This window comes from Melanaphis sacchari, unplaced genomic scaffold (assembly GCF_002803265.2).
Source record: "Melanaphis sacchari strain LSU unplaced genomic scaffold, SCAv2.0 Contig23_pilon_pilon, whole genome shotgun sequence".
Classification (NCBI taxonomy): domain Eukaryota; kingdom Metazoa; phylum Arthropoda; class Insecta; order Hemiptera; family Aphididae; genus Melanaphis; species Melanaphis sacchari.
The window spans coordinates 2,189,954-2,209,348 of NW_020271114.1; the positions used below are offsets into that span (position 1 = coordinate 2,189,954).

A 19,395-nucleotide genomic window follows, 5' to 3' on the forward strand; every position below is an offset into this window, starting at 1 on the left:
TAAAATAATAATAATAATAATAATTATGAATGAATTGTTCCAATATTTTTGATCTTATTTATCAATATTTATTTTTCTTACGTATAGTAAAAACTACTATTGTAATAATTTAATAATATGGAATGTATTATAAGCAATATACAAATAAAAATGTGCAGACTGTGATTAAGATTGGTAACTTTTTTAATGGCATAAGTAACCAGCAATCATTGCAACATTACTTAATCATTGTTATGGCATTTCATCACTTTTTTTTTACAAAATAATAATAAAAATAACAAATAAAACTTGTGTAAAAATATCCTAATAAATCTTTTTCATTGATTAATAAAAAATATATAAGCTCAAAGATCACATCATAGTACAAACTTTTTTCAAATCAGAATCAAAATCTTGATCAAGGTCCTTTACATCAACAGGGACACGTCCAAACACATTGGGCATATATTGATTATGACAAAGACCTTCACGTTCATAAAACAACATGTATGCTCCACTAGTATCTATTTCACCAGTGACTTCCTAAGAAGTGTAAAATAATTAACTGTTTTAATTTAATTTAATTATTTTTAATTGCTTAAATTTAAAACTTTACCTTACAACTACTGTCATTATAACAGTACCATTTTCCATTAGGATTACAAGCATATGATACATAATGACCGCCTCCCAGAATTCCAGAGTGACACTGTTAAAAAACAGAATATTTTATAGAAGGAATGTAATTTTAAGACTAAAGTAAATAATTGTACTAATAAATTATCACAACTACCTACATAATTTTCTGGTAAACTAATTGATATTGCAAAGACCACTGGTTAATAATGTTAAATTATTTTCAAAAAATTTGATAATTTACAATATAAAATTATTATATAACTAGGTTTGTTCAAAAATACTTTAAGTGTTAAGCATTTAGAAACAATTTACCAGTATCCTGTAACATGCATTTGATCTGAAAATCTTAAATTTACTGGCTTTTTCAGAACATTAACCATAATACTTATAATATATAAAGAGATGATTAAGTGAGTCATGAACCTAAATTACATTTTGAAAATAAAGTAAATAGGTATCTATGTTTGTAACAGAAAATTGGTTTATGCTTTACACATTAAATTTTGTTGGACAGACCTATAATATTACTTTGTCTTGTAGATTAATATTTAGTATTAACCTGTGGTAATTTCAATAACAGAACTGAGTTAACTAGAAAAATGTATAGGTAGTGTTAATTTATAAGTATTTAAATAATATTATTTTGAATAATTTACCACAACAGCGTATAAGTTGTACTTCAAATCTAATGGATTAAATTCACCAACTAACTTATGCTGATGAAAATCTTGCAAAGCTTTATCATCAATTGGTGTACGTAAAAGAGAAGTAGATTCTAACCTTTTACGTTGTGAACCTTCCAGTTCGTTTAGGTGACTATTAGTATTTAAAAGAGTGTCACCATCTAAATAAATAATTAATTATAAATAAATTTAAAATAAAAATATTGAAGTACATTCTTTAATGATTTCTTATTAAATAGTTTTGCATAAAATTGAGGTAATATAATTGTTATATTTTGGTAAAAAAAATTATATTTTTTTCAAGATAAATAAATAATTTAATTGCAATAGAGAACAAAATATTTATTTAAAAACATCTTTTTATTTATTTTAATAGATCATATCTCATCTTACCAGCATTTAATAAAGCAGGTTTTAAATCTTCTTTATTGTTTGATGGATATTGTTCTCTATTAAAAAAATAAATAATTTTGTTAAGTGATTAGACAAAGAAATAGTTATTTTTTTTTTTTTTATTTACTGTAGATTTTTAGTTGTATCTTGTAATTCTTTGTTTCTTAAAACAGTATGTTTTGGAACTGAAGCCAAATAATCAGTTGGATCAAAATCTTTAAAAGGAAATTTTACCACTTTATGTGATTTTACCCATTTTCCTTGAAGATATTGAAATCGTTTCAGATGAACAATCTAAAAAAATTATTTATAAATGTATAAATACATAAATAAAACACAAATTTAAATCATTAATAACAACTTACTAAAATTGGAGGTAATCTCCAAATTTGTAACTTTTTAGATGCTAATTGGTGGTCTTGACATGTTGAGCAATAATACTTTTCAGCTTCACTAAGTTGTTCTTCTTTAGTAAATGCCGCAAGGCACGATTCAAGACTTATTGGTTCTGTATGTGAACACTGAGACTCACCAATGCATTCATGTTCCTTTAAATAATTATTCTTAGTCAATGGAATTTATACTAAGATAAAATAACTTAAAAACTTACAGACTCCTGAGAGGTTTGATATCGTAAATGTAAGGCTGTTGGATCCCAGTCTATAGCAATATGGTTTGCAGCAAAATTAAAATCCGTATCACAACATAAAACTGTACATCCTCTACAGAATCGATACCAAGGGCACCATGCACAAAGTGTTCCTTCTTTGTTGACAGCTTTCAAAACAAAAGGAAATTCATAGCCAAGACTATCATCACTAAAATAATTAAAAATAAATCATTTATTAAAGATTTGTTATGCATATTATATTACATGATTATTAGTATTATTACCAGTCCATAGCATGATTGGGTACTGTAGATTCAGATGGGGGTAAAGGTGATACTAATCTAGCTACTTGAAGCCAAACAGCTTGATAAAGATCTTGATTTGTAGTAGATTCATTACAAGGTAATATTATTGGTAAACCAAAAATACTAGGTTTACTTTTATGAGCAGATATAAAATACACATCTTGCCTGATCTAAGAATATTGTATTATTAATAAAATATAATGTTTAAATTAATTAATAATTACATTATTATTTTATCTTAAACGTAAAAGTTGTTATGGTAGAATTTAATGTCTTTTTTAATGTACATATTATATGTGATGGAAGATAATATGTTATTCACCAGTTATTAACCAATTATATAGGTAGTTATAGTAATAAATCAAGTATTTATATAAATCCCAAATAATATTAATCAAAATATGATATTAGTATATTTTTTTTTTAAATTCATTACAATATATTATTTTATTATATAAATTCTTTGATTATATAAGAATAATATCCATATTTACTATTTACATAATTTGTCAGTCACATGACAGGCACATTTATTTTTGCAACTAAACTAGCAATGGCACCCTGATAACTTCGAGGACCCACAGCCCACAGTATAAAATAATTCCAGACCTTAAGAGAACAACCAGTTTTTGTATATACAAATTAATGATTTACTCAAAACTGATTCTTTCAATTATAGACAAACAATATTGTTATAATTCATAAATAGTAAATAGGTACCCTGTTACTAAATAATACAGTAATTTTTTTATTTGATTCGCTAAAATATCTCAATAATTCTCATACATTTAGGAAAATAATGTTAATGACTAATGAGTAACATTATATTTATATATAACTTAATTTACCATAATAAATAGACACCGAGCAAATAATAATAAAAGTGTACTAAATCTACTTCATTATAATATCTTTACATTCCTGAAAACCCTAATCTGTTTTCACAAAAAACTATTTAAGTTGATTGACACATCAAATTCAATAGTGACTAATATCTAAATACAATTGACTTATATCTGTTTTAAACTTTTAAGATTAATTATTAGTTCAGTTTTTTTTAAAAATTGAATGATGTACTCATTTATTATCACTAGTAAAAATAAATACAAATTTACAAAACCGAGTAATTTACTTAAATTATTGTTTTTTGGTCAATAATTAATTTATAATTTAAATTATAAAATGAAATATAAGATTTAAAAATAAAATATTAACAGTAATAATTGTTTTACTAATATAATTACCATTTTCCTGTGCAATGCTACAACATAATTTGGAGTTTGATGGATTGTATCACCACTATCAGTCAAACTAAAACTGCTTGCACTGCAATTCCCACTGTCTGCCATTGTGGTATGAATAGGTTCTTCTAAATTGATATCTGTGTCCATTTGAGATCCACTAATACTCTAACAATAATAAATACTATATAAATACCTAAGCTCAAACATAAATAATAATAAAATTAATATAACAAACAAAATTACATCAGTATTATCGGTTGTTGATATGTCTTCATTTAAACTACTGGTACGATTACCATTTGATTGCACTAAAAAAATTTATAAAATTAGAATATCAGTAGCAACTAATGATTGAATAATGGTAGCAAAATCACTCTTTAAAAATAAACATTTTAAAATCCTTATACTAATTTTCTACACGTTAATGAAAGTAGTAAAGTTTCAGTAATGTCAACTTTAAGCATATCCAAACATGCTATTAATATTTTTAATTCAATAGCTGACCTAACTTTTAATATTCATAACTAATTTTGAAATGTAATTGCCTAAGAATACATAAATTTAAAATATTTAATACATTTAAATTTTTGTAGTACATTTTAATACATTTAAAAAAAGGATAATACATAATTCTAATTAAATAATAAATAATATTTATAAATCATCATTTAAGTTTACCAAATGTATTTCCTGGCCTAACAGTTCGTTGTATAGTGGTAAATGTTTGGGCAGCTTCTCTTTGAGTACCAGATTTAGTTGAACAAATAGACGAACGCTCCTCGTCACCTGATACTTCTGAACCAGGGCCTACTGATGTAGGTGGAGGTAGCTCGTATGCATACAACAAACTTCCAGGTTTTACTTTTTGTTCATCAACAATAATATTCTAATGAAACAAATTAAATTTATATCGATAAGTTAAAGATCGCACATATTTATATTAATTATAGAAGCTAACTTTAATTTGTGCCCCAATTATTTCTGCAAGTTTTAAATTATTAGCAGAGATTCCACTTAATGAAGAAAGTTTTAATTTAACAACAGAATGTTTGTCATCAGCATTCATCCGTAGACCATATTTCACAGGAACTGTTCCATCCAATTTAATCACTAATAATTGTATAAAAATATTAATAAACATTTTCTAAACTAAAATAAGTTATTCTAGAAAGTTGTTTGACTTAAAATTTAGTTCTAAACATAGAATATTTATTTTAAGCAGTTAATTATATAAAAGTTAAATAATGTAAATTTTGATATATTTAATTTTATACACCATTACATTATTATTATTTTTTTTTTTTTTTGTATTAAAATAAATATATTTTTTAAAAATTTAATAGAAAATATTTGAATCAAACTATAAAATATAAATTACCAATAACTTGAAGACACACATATGATTCCATTGGTAAAGGCAATGATAAATAATTAAATGGATCAAATCTAACAGACTCGTGACCACATTTTTTACAAGTAACCTTAGATTTTAATTGACCATGAAATAAATCTACCACAATTGATTTGTTTCTCACAATATGATTTTCCCATGCCTGATAAAAATAAAGAACAATTAATTAATACATAATAACAGTTTTATTTTTAAGATAAATTATAAATAAAAAAAATTAAAACTAAATTAAGAAGACAAACCTCTTCTGCAACTGTAACATCAGGTCTTCCTTCACTATCCGTTAATTCAGAATATGGTTTGCCATGTACTCGATTCAGATCTTCATGTAAACCATCTAATAAGAAGGCAAGTAGTTCTTGAGAATCATGTTGTTGAAAACCATTAAAACGTGGTGCATACTTTCCGATTGTCCACTATAAATGAAAACATTTAATCATTAATATTTTATTTGCAAAATAATAACAAAAATAATTTACTCTTAATTTAAGAGGTGCTATAGTTTTGGCAGTTCCTCTCCAAATTTCATGAATTAAATCACCATAACGTTTAGCTATACATCCCTTCATACCTAATGGATTAGTCCTAGAAAATTAACTACAATGGTTAGTAAATTTAATTTAATTTAATAAATTAAAATACATACCGATTAAGTTCATAAAGATGCATATCATTGATAAAATATTGTGTAAGAAGTCTAGTATTGCTTACACACTGTAATGCAGCATTCATAAAACAAGTATTACCTAAATTATTTAAACCAGTAGCTCCTTTTTCAGCAGGCACTATAAAAATAATTTAAACAACATAAATATATTTAAATATTATATTAAATAATACTGTATTGTTATTTTTTGAATTATACTATAGAAAACTAATAATAAAAATATGGGTTAGTTAAGTATCTACCAACTTAAATTTGAATAGAATGATCAAATTAAAAACATAACATTGTTTAACAGAAAAAAATACTGAAAGCCAATTTTTTAAATTACTGGTAATCAATTTAAAACCAAGTTACTTAATTCTTTCTTTATATTGACTTATTTAATATTAACAACTAACTACACTGCTTGAATGTCTACAAAAAAAAAAATAAAAAATTTTATAAAATAAATGCATTATGCATTCTGTCTTGCTTAAAATAAAATATGAAAACATATCAAATAAAATTGATTGTATTTTATTAAATAATAAGTTTACTTCTGTTAACCAAAAATCCTAAAACAGAATTTATTATTTTTTATGTGATAACTACAAATATTTTTGTTTAAAAAAACAAAAATTAAAATTAGTTGGGATCTTTTATGAATGACAAGCCAATACATATTGCATAAAGCTCACTTTACAAAGATAATATCATACTATCATACACATGTGTTTTAATTTTAAATGTTTATATAATTATGCTCATATTTCATTTTCCTTGCTCTAATGACACTATATAAACTTAACTAATGTTTACTAAAACACTTAAATAAAAAACGCATCCATATTAAACAGGATAAGAACTTACATTGTTTACATTTATCACCGGAGTTAATAGAGAGAGAACCAATTTCTTCGGGCCATGTCAAATCTTTGTTTCGTATTTCTATAATTATTTGATCTTCATCGCAAACACCTAATTCTTCTAAAGTTTGATCTTCATCTTCAATTAATACCATATTATTCTACAGAAACAATAAATATATAAAATTTTAAAATATTAATTTCCTTTTATAAATAATCAAACCTCGTCATGAAAATGCCAAAGCCTCATATCTTCTGCTTTTAATTTTAGTCTATTACAAAGAAAATCATATACATGTTTAACAGTAGATAACTTGCTAAAAGATGCAGTGTACGCAAGATATCTCCGAGGCATAGAATTCACTAAATTTGATACATAATTGTAACCAGTGGAACCTTTATTTAAAGTATTTAAAATTATTATTGATATATTAAAACAAATGTCACTATAATGTTAAGTTACTTAATGCTGCTGCACCATAACCACCAACTAATCCTGACCATGATCCTGTATTAGGTGTAGGTGCTCTAGCCACATTAGAATTAGGACCTGATCCATTACTCAAGGTACCATTATGATGTTTTAATAGTCTTAGATTTAATGGATAGAGTTCCAACTCAGTCTCTCCTGAACCTCGATTTGATCGAATTACCTATAAAAACAAACATAATATTAATCATAAATTCATAAATTATAATACCCAACTTTACTATTTCAAGTTCTTAAAAGACTAATTTTTGATTGATTCAAAATTATATTTTATTATTCACCTGTCTAGGAAGGGCTGGTGAACCTCTATACCACTGTACTAGTGCTTTCCATAAAGAGTTGGGAACCAACTGAAAATCTCTACCACGTAGCAGCATATTTCGTTTTAGTTGACCTCCTTCACCTGTCAATGATGTTACTTTTGTGGTTGGCACAGACACAAGACCAGAATTGTTTATTGGGCCAGGTTTGCTAAGACTAACTTTTCTACTCATGATTGGAGATTGAGTAGGACTAAAATAAATTATAACAATAATTTAAAACATTTATCTAAATAAAAAATGATTTTATAAAATTAATAACTTACGATTCTTGCAAAGATGAATATGAAGTAATTGAACCAACTCTTCGATGACCACCAGTACTAGGATCCAGAGAGGTTATTCCAGTGACGACCACCTAGTATTAAATAAAAATAAATAAAAATAAATTTTGATTACCTTATTTAATTTTAAAATAGTATACACACAGAAGATGTATCAAGAGCAATACTATTTTCAAGAGATGATTGCGATCTTTTCGATGAAAGTTTTAAGCTTGATGTTTTTGAAAAAGAACTAGTACTTTCAAAAGAACAATAGCTGGACATTTCACCACCATTCTAAAAATAATAGTTTACTAATAAACGCATGAAAAAGGGTATCAAATATTGTCTCCATCATTTTTACCTTATATGTATTTGAAACATAATCATTCCAATTTCGCCACCAATCCATTGAAATTAAATACCAGAGCTGACCAACAACTAAGCCTCTACGTTCTTCACGTTCTAACCAGCCTTTTACAATTTCTCCCTCCTCAACCCGTGATATAGGTCTCAAACCAAACACAATATGGCATACCTACAACATTTTGTTATACATAACAGACTACTAAGTCAAATAAACCTATTTACTTGGAAAATTAAATTTAAAAAATCCATTGGTAATGAATTATGAACAGTCCACATCAAATATTCTCCAATTGCAAGACCCTTGTCAGTAGAACGTTTGATTAAATCAGATACAATGATCTCTTTTACTAAAAATTTAGCAATATAAAAAATATTTTAATAACACAAATACATAACTAAACAAATTAATTATTAATAATACCTGATTCATCAGTAGCTTCTTTATTTTGAGTTGCTATATTATCTTCACATATGAAAAGCATAACATCAACCATCTTAGAAATTTCATCTTTTGATAAGTAGCCATCCTGATCATTATCAAATACTTTAAAACAAACTAATAAAAAAAATTTAGACAGAGTACTTAAATCAATAATCTTTATGTTTTAGTGATACAATTAAAACAACTTACATTTCTGTCGTTCAGTTAAAGGTCCTCTACAAGCAGCTGATATACCACAAGCCATTTCTTTAAAATCTATATGACCATCCATATTCTCATCAAAAGCAGCAAACAAACCAGAGCAAACATTTAATGGCATAGGAGGACTTATCAAAGGTATCAAAGTTTTTAAGTCCAATTTACCCGAAGAAGATTCACCTTTTAATGACCAGTAACATTTTTCTAATTCAATGATATCTGTTTCTTCCACTAAAAAATTAAGTAATATTTTATTAAGTCAGGTTAAATATATACTCAAAGTAGTTTTAGTTAAAAAAATCCTCCTTTGAAATTAATTCCATGTGAAAAAAAAATGTTAAACATATTATACAAGGTAATAATAATTTTTTTTTTTTTATTCAAAAACTTAAAATCTTTAAGAAAAAATCAACCAAATAGAAATTAATACATACATTTATTTTTTAAAAATAAAAAAAAATACTTGCTTGAGTTTTATTTTACTATCTTAAATATTAAATTTAAAATATACATTTTTATAATATTTTTGATCATTTTAATTACAGTACATATTATATTTACTATCAAAATTCTAATACTGACTTGAACTTTGTTAACAAAATAATTTTTATTTAAAATATATATAACACAATAATAATTATGAGTTATGGTTAAAAAAATGTATTAACTTCTATTATTTTTTTAACTAAAATGCATCAAATAGATACTTACAATGAGTTACTCCAGCAAGTGTTTGATAGAAAGTTGGCATTTCTAATTCATTACTTAGAGAAACTGAACAAGGCTTTGATAGTAACCATCGACTTAATGATGTAGCATCAGGATGTCTCGTCAACCAGGATCTAAATTCATCATAATTGACGCGATCTTGCTGAAAGTATTATTAATGCAAATCAAATTTATATTTATTTACACATGGGAGAAAAAAAATATAACTTACTTCTGAAAATAAAAATTGAACATGTTCTGGTACAAAAATACACTCAGACCCTTGGATAAGTCTTTGAAATTCATCTCGTAAAATAACATTTTCACTTTCATTAGAATATAAATTAAATAAAACTGAAAAATGCATAAAATAGTTATGATATAAATAAACAATTGACAATATTTTAATTTCTTAAATTAATTACTTACATTTGTATTTTTCTTCATTGGTACCCAGAGTCAAAAGTACCAATCCACAAACTAGATCCTTGAAAATAATGCCTTTAATAGTACCACCACAGGCTGAATATATATACTACAAAATTTCCCATTATAATATATACAGAATATCATTAACTATGATATTAATAACATACTTCTGCAATCGATAATGGAACCCCATCACCAAGTACTTCTTTAATGAATGAATGCTTAGTAATTGCTCCATTAACTGGCGACAGTCTTTTAAATGCTTCTCTCAGTCTCTTTAATTCTGAATCACTAACTGAAAAACATGTACATATATTTTAATTAACAAAATAATTATAACTACCATCAAATGAGCATGATAATGCTACTATAAAATATTGATGGTTAATTATATTAAGCTAGTACTTCTTTTAACTGCATCCTCATAAGTTATACAGCTCAGTTTTGAATCCTTAGCTCCCATGTTGTCAAACTTGTTGCCTGAACTAGTAGTTGCATGACACAGACTGATTTCCTGGTGAGTGCATTTTACGTAGATTTATTAAGTTGGCTTTTCAAACAGCAGCTCACCGCTTTATTTGAATGTGAAAATCGCTATTTTGCGATGAACAGGACTGATAACAAAAAACAAAACGCCATAAATTATTATCCGCCATTACTCTCCTAGGTGATAAAAAAAAAAACGAACGAATAGTTTATTTATTCTTTTATTTTTTTTTAATTTAACTAACTGATATGTACTATTATTTGGAATCGGTTTACAATTAATACGAACATATTATGACGTAGAAAATCGCGTAATTACATCGTCATGTTCAGGAAAAAAAATCAATTTTCCGAATGACGACATAACACTATAATTTGTCGTTGTTATTTTTGTTGTTGTTGTGATCGTGATGTGACGACCGAAGATGAGACGAGTTCGTGGGATCACAACGGACAGATTGAGAAATTAATTATGACTATTGACCGAATAAGCGACGAGGGCGAAAAGCTTACTTATTGGTGTAGTACATGTTATGTTATTATAATAGATAACAACATTTCATGGCCAAATAATAATAAGAGTGACATGCTCACGAGATAATAAACCCACGTCATGTGGTCATGAGTTGCCTGGTCGGGTGGAGCGGGAAAGAAATGTTCATGGAGGAGATGATGAATCGATTGTTGTCCGGTGAGGATAGTAATTGGTACTATAATAAATATTATATAATTATTTTAATCGTCTTGTCACTTAAATACTTTATCCCTCTGAACAAGTGTACGACTGTGCACTGTGCAGTTAACAGTCGTACAGTGTGCACTTCGCAGATTTTCAGTCACTCCGTCAGAATTTCAGCACTTAAGCAGTGTGCGGCTTGCTGATCTGCCGACAACCGATAACCCATGTGAGCTCTGTGTAGATATACGTTAAACATACATAATTTTGGTGTATTGCTCACTTTTAATTTTATTAGAACAGCTAATAGTTATTGCTGCAGTTTTCATATTATTTTACGTCTCGAAACTTAAATTATGGTAATTTTATGCATAGCCTGTGGGATAATAATTTAGAATTGTTCGTCGCATAATTATTCTTATTTAAACTAAATATTATGAACATACATACGCTCGCCATCAAACATACCTTATTTATTTTTATCGGACATCGATATAAAATCAAAATTGATAATAATTAATATTTATAAAAACAAATGAAAAGTATAATAATTAAATTTAATTATTAATTATATTGTGAAATTTATTTGCAAACAGCAGTAAAGTGACTATCAAAATACCAGAAAACTTATTTTCTGTAATATTCAGGTTATTTTATCATTACTAAAGAAACTTAGAATCATATGCACAAATAACGAGAGGACTAGGGGGGCTAAGTCCCCCATAAATTCTGTATAACCCCCTTGATTACTTTTAAGGGTCCCTCCATTTATATTTAACAGGTATTTTAATAATAAACAATACAAGACAAAAATAAACCACCGTGGAAATCGTGGGATTCCTACATCTTGTCCTTAAAAATTAAACAATGGAGTTGATGAGACAATCCCCCATCTAACCGCCTTACAATATTAATTTACATACATATTAAAAAGAAAAAATTTTTTGTTCGGAGCCTTGTGTCTTGGCGGACCGACCTCTATCCGTCGCCCTAGACCTCGCGTACTGGGACATCTGTTCGTGAGCCGGTCGAAGCCCACCGCCCTCGAGTCTCGTTCATGATCTGCCGTGGTGCCACAAGAGTGAGATGCTACAGAGTGGTCAGTGGTACCTCCGAGAGTTTTACCAGTAGGTTTTACTGGTCCACTCTCTATGCATCCCTCTCATCCTCTTCCTTCCGGATCATGATGTTTTCAATCATGTAGCAAAACTCCTTGCGGGCCCTGAGGAACGCCTCGAATGTATTGGCTGACGCTTCTCAAATGACGATGGGGCTGCAAAGCAGGTCGGACACATCCTCCGGTGTAAGTAAACGACCGTTCAGAAAGAGCCGCATTCCTTCTCGCTCGGTGTTCCATTGGAGACAGTCGAAGGTGGCTCGACGTTGTTTATGGGATGACCGCAATAGAGACAGACGCCGTCGTCGGTGCGGTTCATCCTCAACAGATAGGCTCGGTAGCACCTGTGGCTGGACAGCGTCTACGTTATTCGGAAGATCAGCTCCATCGGCGGCTTCCGCAGTCACCGAGAGACGTCCGGAAGTAGCCTGCGAGTCCACCTTCCGTTGGTTAATCGGTCCCATCTGGATTACCAGGATCTGATTGAAATCGTCCTTTCCTCCAATTTCATTTCGGCCGTCGTTGTCGTCCGATCTTCTTCCCGATTCTTTACTCTCAATCGTTCGTGGGCGATGAGATGGCCGGCAGTGAGGACGAGAGCAACAGTGACGCATCTGCAGATACCGTCCGATAGCCTCTGATTATCCGAAGTGCTGTAGTCTTCTGGGCTCTGGCCATCGCGCTTCGGTTTTTAGCTGTTTTGACACCGGTGTCTGCCCACGTCGTCGAAGCGTATAGCAACTTGCTGTACGTTACCAAACCCAGTAGTGCCCGTTTGCTCTACGAGGGCCCACCAATGTTGGGCAACAGCTTACCTATGGCAAGCGCTGACTCGATAGCCTTTCGGGAGGCCTGCTCCACGTGCCTGATGAACGACAGCCACGTGTCAAGCTCGATGCCCAGGTAACGCATTGACTGCTTTACCGGGATCGCGTGTCCTTCGACAAACAGCTCTGGGTTGGCATACACGTTTTTCCTCGTTAATACCAACTATTACTAGTACCTACACCTATAAGCTATAATTCTGGTATGATAATTAATACCTAATAATATAACCATTCAATATTTTGATGATTTTTATGAGAAAAATTGTTGCAATAAAAATTATATTTGTTGGCTGATTCAATGAGCATTGAGCGGTATATATTTTATTTGAGAGAAATAAATAAACTTACAAAAAATAATTACATCTCATAACGCAACTTTTATTAACAATTCTGTCTTTCCTTACATAAAAAATAATACTCGTCAGACAAGGCTCTCTTGTAACACTTTCGAATCAAATGAATCAACTAAAATCTAATGGTGAATTAGAGCTATTTACAATATTGTGTCGATTCTACTAGAACAATCGAGGGAGATACCAGATCAATATCGAATCGGTAATTCCGAAGCTGATAAGTGCTCCGCCGAATATTCTAAAATAAACGTTAACAAATTATTAAAACAATAGCAAATGGAATATACTTAACTTTATGATAAAATGTCAAACAGATATTAAACAAAATGTATGAAATGGGCACGACGAATTTAAGATTGGTAAAATTTACATTTTACACGGTTAGTGGTTATGGTGTTGATAATTATTATTTGCTAAATAAAATTAATATTATTCTAGACTTCATCCAATATTGATGTGTTATTGCTTATTAGTTATTAGTTATTACGCTTATTAAAATAAAAGTTATATTAGTTTCTAATATAAAAAAGAATGTATTAATATTTGTAGTTAATAAATAACAGTGCGATATGCCGTATTGTTCTTAACCATTGGCTATTATTTATTTAAAAAGCGAAATCCAAAAAATAAAGTAATTATGATTATTTAAATGTTTTCAGTTTGCATTTGATTTTGAATGCAAATGTTAACCTTTGTAAATTATTGTGAAAATTAAAATATAAATGGATTAAGTAAAAACGTTTTCCTTTTTTTTTTATTATAGCAATTTAAAAATTATTTTTTTCATAAATATATGTAGGTATAGTTTTAGAATCTATAAGATGTTCCCTATATAAGCAGTGGCGTAACTATAATTTACTTCGTCTGTGGTAAAATAATACAGCGGGCTTTTAGTCTTGCAAATTTGAAAAAAAGGTGTACGAGGGACATAATGTGCTCACCCTTAAAATTTATCTCTATATCGGCTGCAGCTAAAAGGTTATAATTAAAATCTTATTATACCGCTCTAACTAGTAACTATAGAGTGCGTTTCATGTAACAATATTCTTAATAACATTGTTCTACAATATTATTATCGCAGACGTTAACAAGTTAACACTGTACTTACATAAAATAATCTATAAGCATGTGCCAGTAATTTTTCTAAATATTAAATGTAATTTAATTTTTCAAAGATATGTTTTTTTTCTAAAGATCATTGTACTTTTAAATTTTGTAAAAATGTTGATCCGTTTTTTTGGATACTATACATTTCTTGATGGACCCTCTAGTCCAGTGGTCGCCAACTGGTGGTCCATTGAACATTATTTGTAATGTGTATTGTGTTTATAATCGTAATATACAAAAGTATTGTATAATGTTGTATGTAGGTTCAATTTACGACAAATAAGAATAACTGAGTAATAATATTGTCATTATTATTACATGTTATAAAATAAATATATCTAATACGCTATCGTAATACGTTCTAAGAACACTAATAATTCGAATCCAATCTACATTTTAACTTTTATTATTATTATTTTTTTTTTTGTAATCAATAATAGTAAAACTAACTTAAATAACTTTGTTGTAAACAAAAAAAAACCCTTTATTGATATTTTATAAAATATGCGTTAGTTAATTTTTTTTTAATTTGGTATTTAAGACTTTTTTTTTTACTTTTTGAGTATAAGTAGTCCGTATAATTTAGAATTGTAGATTTAGTGATCCTTGAAGTCCAAAAGGTTGGCGACCGCTGGCCGCTGCTCTAATCATAGGATCATGGGCCATGGTTAATTGCTTGTCATTCCACCCTATCAATACGCCACTGCGTATAAGACACCCATCAAACGTCTTTACACAATACTAATGAATATAATCTCAATATTTCGTAATAATAATAAAGTGACTACTATTAATATGTATCGATTAATGACAATAATTTTATAAAATTTTTTTATAAACCCTTCCTACATACAAAAATATTTTACTATATTATTTACCCCTGTGGCACTGTACCTAATGAGTAAAACACTACCAGTAAAATTTATAGTAATTTAAAGTCTAATATTACCTACGTGAATTGACGATGGTTTATGAACATTTAAATTTTATTAGGGCAGAATTAAATTTAATAAAGATTTTTGAGTGTCGGATATTATCATGTTTATTTCAATATATTACATTATTACGTTTTAATACATACAAAATACAAATGTCATCGTGTGTTATCGCGCCAACAGGTCGAGTTTTGATTATTACTGTTGTAGAGTCTAGAGACAATATGACAATGACATATAGTAAAATATAATAATTTCAATAATCTATAATTACGTTTTAATTGCTATTTTTATAATAAAATGTGTAGAATTACGGGGCTGAATGTTACTGTTTCGTATTATTAAATATTAAAATGTATGGTGATTATACTGTTCGACAATCTGGTGATTTGCGGGCTACAATTATCACAATAGTTATATTTATTTTATTTTTTGTATTTATAAATATAAACGTATAATAAATTCTGTGGATTCAGAACGCTCAAGCTGGTCATCTACCACTAATCACTTTATTTGTTAACGATTACTAATATTATGTCGTAGCTACGTGTAATATGTACACCGTACACGCAATAAGCCTTCAGCCTACATGGCATATACATTATACATGAATAATATTATATTAATATATTAATAAAAGATTATTACGTATTTATGTTCAGTGAAACTTGTTTAAGATGGCGACCTTTTAGAAATCAAATCTAATATTATTTTGTATTCGTTTAAATTTCCATTTAGAAGAAGCGTGTACGCAAACAGCTTAGACAATTTATATTCATGCATCACGCTGTATATATTGTTAATAATTATTATAATATAATATACTGCGTAAATATTACAATAATTACTGTAATTATTTATAATTATTATTTTTAACAATAATCTATAGGACACTGATTTAAATTTTAGATTCTAAATGAAGCATTGAATGTATTAATTTAACAATGTATATTTATTTTATTTTTTTTTTTTTTGTGTGTATTATGTCTGTCATAATATTTTGAAGCAGTATAAATGCTTCGATTTTCAACTTTGCAGTTGCTTGGTAGAACATTAGATTTAGTTGGTACTTTGATGAATCAAAAGAAAAAAAACATTTAGTACTTTTCTTAATAATCAGTAAAGACAAAATTAATTTCTTTATTTTAATATAATTCAATAACAAATAATTGTAGAAATTTGAAATATTTATCGTATATGTATATTATTATTTTTTATATATTACGATATCATTTTTAAATAAATAAAAAAATTTAGATAAAAATTTTTGAAAATTTAATACAATATCTCACATTAGTTGTTTTTATATAATGTACCTACAAAAATATTAAAAATAGATAGGCAATTTTTTCATAACATTTTGTTAAAAACACAAACTTTTACAAATAACAAGTATTTTATTATAAACAATTCATAAAATCTTCAATTTTTATAGACATGGTTTGAAAATTTAATTTTCCTCGTGTAAGTAGTTAATACTGAAACAAAAAAAAAAAAAGAAAATTAAAAAATATTAAATATAATTATTTTTTTATAAACATTTGAAGTTATATTTTGAACGAAATTACATACTTAAACGACGAATAATGATGTCAAGTATTATTTTTTTATAAATTATAATTTAAAAACATTCATGGAACATAATATAATTGTAGCGGATCTGAAGCTCATTTAAAGAGGGGGAGATTTGGTATCATATATTATATACATATAGGTACCTACTAACAAAAATTTTGCATAGAAAGCAAAAAATAAAAAAGTTTATTCAAAACATACATTTTAATAATTAGCATTTATTTTATTAATAATATGAATTTTTAACTTTTTTTGTTGTATGATATAATTTTAAAATGTAGCACGGGCCAGATAAAAAAAATTCGCAGGTTACCAGTTGTCCACCTCTAGCTGTAGATACTATATAAAAAAGCCCTTTTATAAAAGGGAGGGCGATCGCTACATCACCCCCCTCAAATCTGCCACTGACTTAAAACTTTTACGTATATTAACATGTTATGAATTTTACTCTATATGCAATAATATTTTCTAAGTATACAGATTTATTTAAAAAAAAATTCTATTCATAGCTTTATACCATAAACCTATATTCACACCGTTTTACGTTAAAATGATATTGACTGTTAATAATAATACCTATAATGTGATATGGTATAAATATATACATTATTATAATAATTAAATACTAATAAATAAAATAATACAATAAGCCCAATGTTTTTGAAAAAAATTCAATCTACCTACCTCATTACCAACAGTAAAATAAATTACTTTAATAGCAATATAAATAATCATATGAAATATACTTAGTAATGTAGACTGACAGACTGTCTCCAATAAAAATCAATGAATTAAAATTTAGCACATCCATTACAATACGAGTAACCCAGATTATGCAATTTTTAGCTATTTGTATGGTATAATAGAACATGGATTTTTATCCTCAATTAATTATTTAGAAAATACATTAATTGTTTATTTGATTGAAAATAATTCTATAAATAATTTTGAATTTGTTGATTATATAATAAACAATATACATATACCTATATTATCCGGTTCCGATATAGTCGATACTGCTTTTCCACCGATATTATGGACCGACGAATCTTTAATACAAGCTATAACGACATATTATAATGCACACTGCGCAGTTCTATATTACATCTCATTCGTTTATTTACCGAGTTTTCATATTTTAATAGTTTTATTTAAAAAAATATAGTTTGCAATAATAAAATACTAACATTTATCTAAAAAAGCTAAAAGAAAATGTTAATTTACAATAAATACTTAGAAAAAATACAAAAATAATGAAATATCATAAAATATAATATTTGTTGTTATTGAGATTACGTTATTCACTCGTTATTATGCTAAAGAATTTAGAAAAATCTCCATTTTTCAAAACGAAATTATATTTAAAAAAATTGAAATATACACGTGTGTACTACCTTTTGCAATAACTTTTTATAGACAATATAGGTGTAATGTCTTTATATAAATATGCCGTTTTCGTTTTGGTTAAAAATAAGGTTTGATGTTCCAAATTATATAGATTAAATATGGTTTTTAATTTCATAGTTAACTGGTTTACATTATTTAAAATGATACGTTTAAAAACATGGTCATAGGTAGATACTCACATTTATAAGTTATTGGAAATGAAATATTATTTATAGACCTGAAATGTAGTAAATTTCTTAAATTATAATTTAAGTCAATAATATAAAATATTTTTGTGCACAATTCTGTTGTGTTTCTTCAAATATAAAAAGGTATAAAAAGTAGGTACTCATCGGTTAATCGTAATTCGTATTGCACTGATTATAGTGACTCACTCGACACCTATTACCTATAATATACAGAAGGGGTTACTTGCTCGCCTTTCTAAAATACAAATAGGTACCGAGAAAATTTAAAGAAAATGTTTTTAATTTCAATGATTTATCAAAAAATGATGATTTATGTGGTATAATGGCGCGTTGGATGTTAGATGTACAAGTTGGAAAATGTGGTGACAAGCGTCAATAGTGTATAAACCATTTAAATTTTAAAGGTTTCAAATAATTTGATGATAAGCGATAGACAATATAGCTGATCAAACAGTGAAATTATAAATATCTTTACGACCACACACAAGTCAGTCCTATACAGAGTTATCAATTAGGTATATAAACCGACATAGATAAATACTAAAGACGCTTGATAGGTACCTATACTAAATAAAACTATAAACTTTAGTTATACATTATACGGCTTTATGATACACTCTCTATTTTTATAATGATTGTATTATTGTAATTTGTAAGTGTTGTAATATTGCTTACCGACTTAGGTTTCTACACTGCACGTCGTTCATATAAATTGTAAATATACCTAAT

The 19,395-nt window shown here is 27.5% G+C and overlaps 1 protein-coding gene across 4 annotated transcripts; it reads right to left on the reverse strand.

Moving 5' to 3' along the window:
• Window positions 1–82: 82 nt before the first annotated feature.
• LOC112594571 (ubiquitin carboxyl-terminal hydrolase 32) lies at window positions 83–11,014 on the reverse strand. Of its 4 annotated transcripts, none has more exons than XM_025339414.1 (32): window positions 10,771–11,014; window positions 10,401–10,609; window positions 10,163–10,290; window positions 9,996–10,101; window positions 9,799–9,920; window positions 9,570–9,729; window positions 8,850–9,089; window positions 8,640–8,774; window positions 8,441–8,565; window positions 8,214–8,387; window positions 8,015–8,146; window positions 7,853–7,944; window positions 7,548–7,779; window positions 7,240–7,429; window positions 7,000–7,172; window positions 6,781–6,937; window positions 5,911–6,049; window positions 5,744–5,849; window positions 5,507–5,680; window positions 5,232–5,406; window positions 4,812–4,963; window positions 4,532–4,739; window positions 4,097–4,161; window positions 3,854–4,018; window positions 2,589–2,779; window positions 2,305–2,512; window positions 2,060–2,242; window positions 1,822–1,988; window positions 1,695–1,750; window positions 1,275–1,462; window positions 596–688; window positions 83–522 (listed from the first exon to the last, which is right to left on the reverse strand). In XM_025339414.1, exons 2-32 carry the CDS (start codon window positions 10,456–10,458, stop codon window positions 352–354), a joined length of 4,665 nt encoding a protein of 1,554 aa, XP_025195199.1. In that variant the 5' UTR covers window positions 10,459–10,609; window positions 10,771–11,014; the 3' UTR covers window positions 83–351. The 4 variants fall into 4 exon arrangements, with proteins under 4 accessions (XP_025195199.1, XP_025195200.1, XP_025195202.1 ...); XM_025339415.1 differs by having other exon boundaries at window positions 10,401–10,658; XM_025339417.1 differs by having other exon boundaries at window positions 10,401–10,658; window positions 10,737–11,014.
• Between the last annotated feature and the right edge of the window lie 8,381 nt (window positions 11,015–19,395).

What these genes read in the sequence shown, in the direction of transcription:
- LOC112594571 (XM_025339414.1), bottom strand. Translation starts at nt 10,458, where the DNA reads ATGGGAGCTAAGGATTCAAAACTGAGCTGTATAACTTATGAGGATGCA. An exon ending in TATTCATCTTTGCAAGAATC is followed by an intron (nt 7,780 to 7,852) that starts GTAAGTTATTAA and finishes AATTTATTTTAG; the next exon opens with TCCTACTCAATCTCCAATCA. An exon ending in ACAACTTATACGCTGTTGTG is followed by an intron (nt 689 to 1,274) that starts GTAAATTATTCA and finishes GTTTTTTAACAG; the next exon opens with TGTCACTCTGGAATTCTGGG.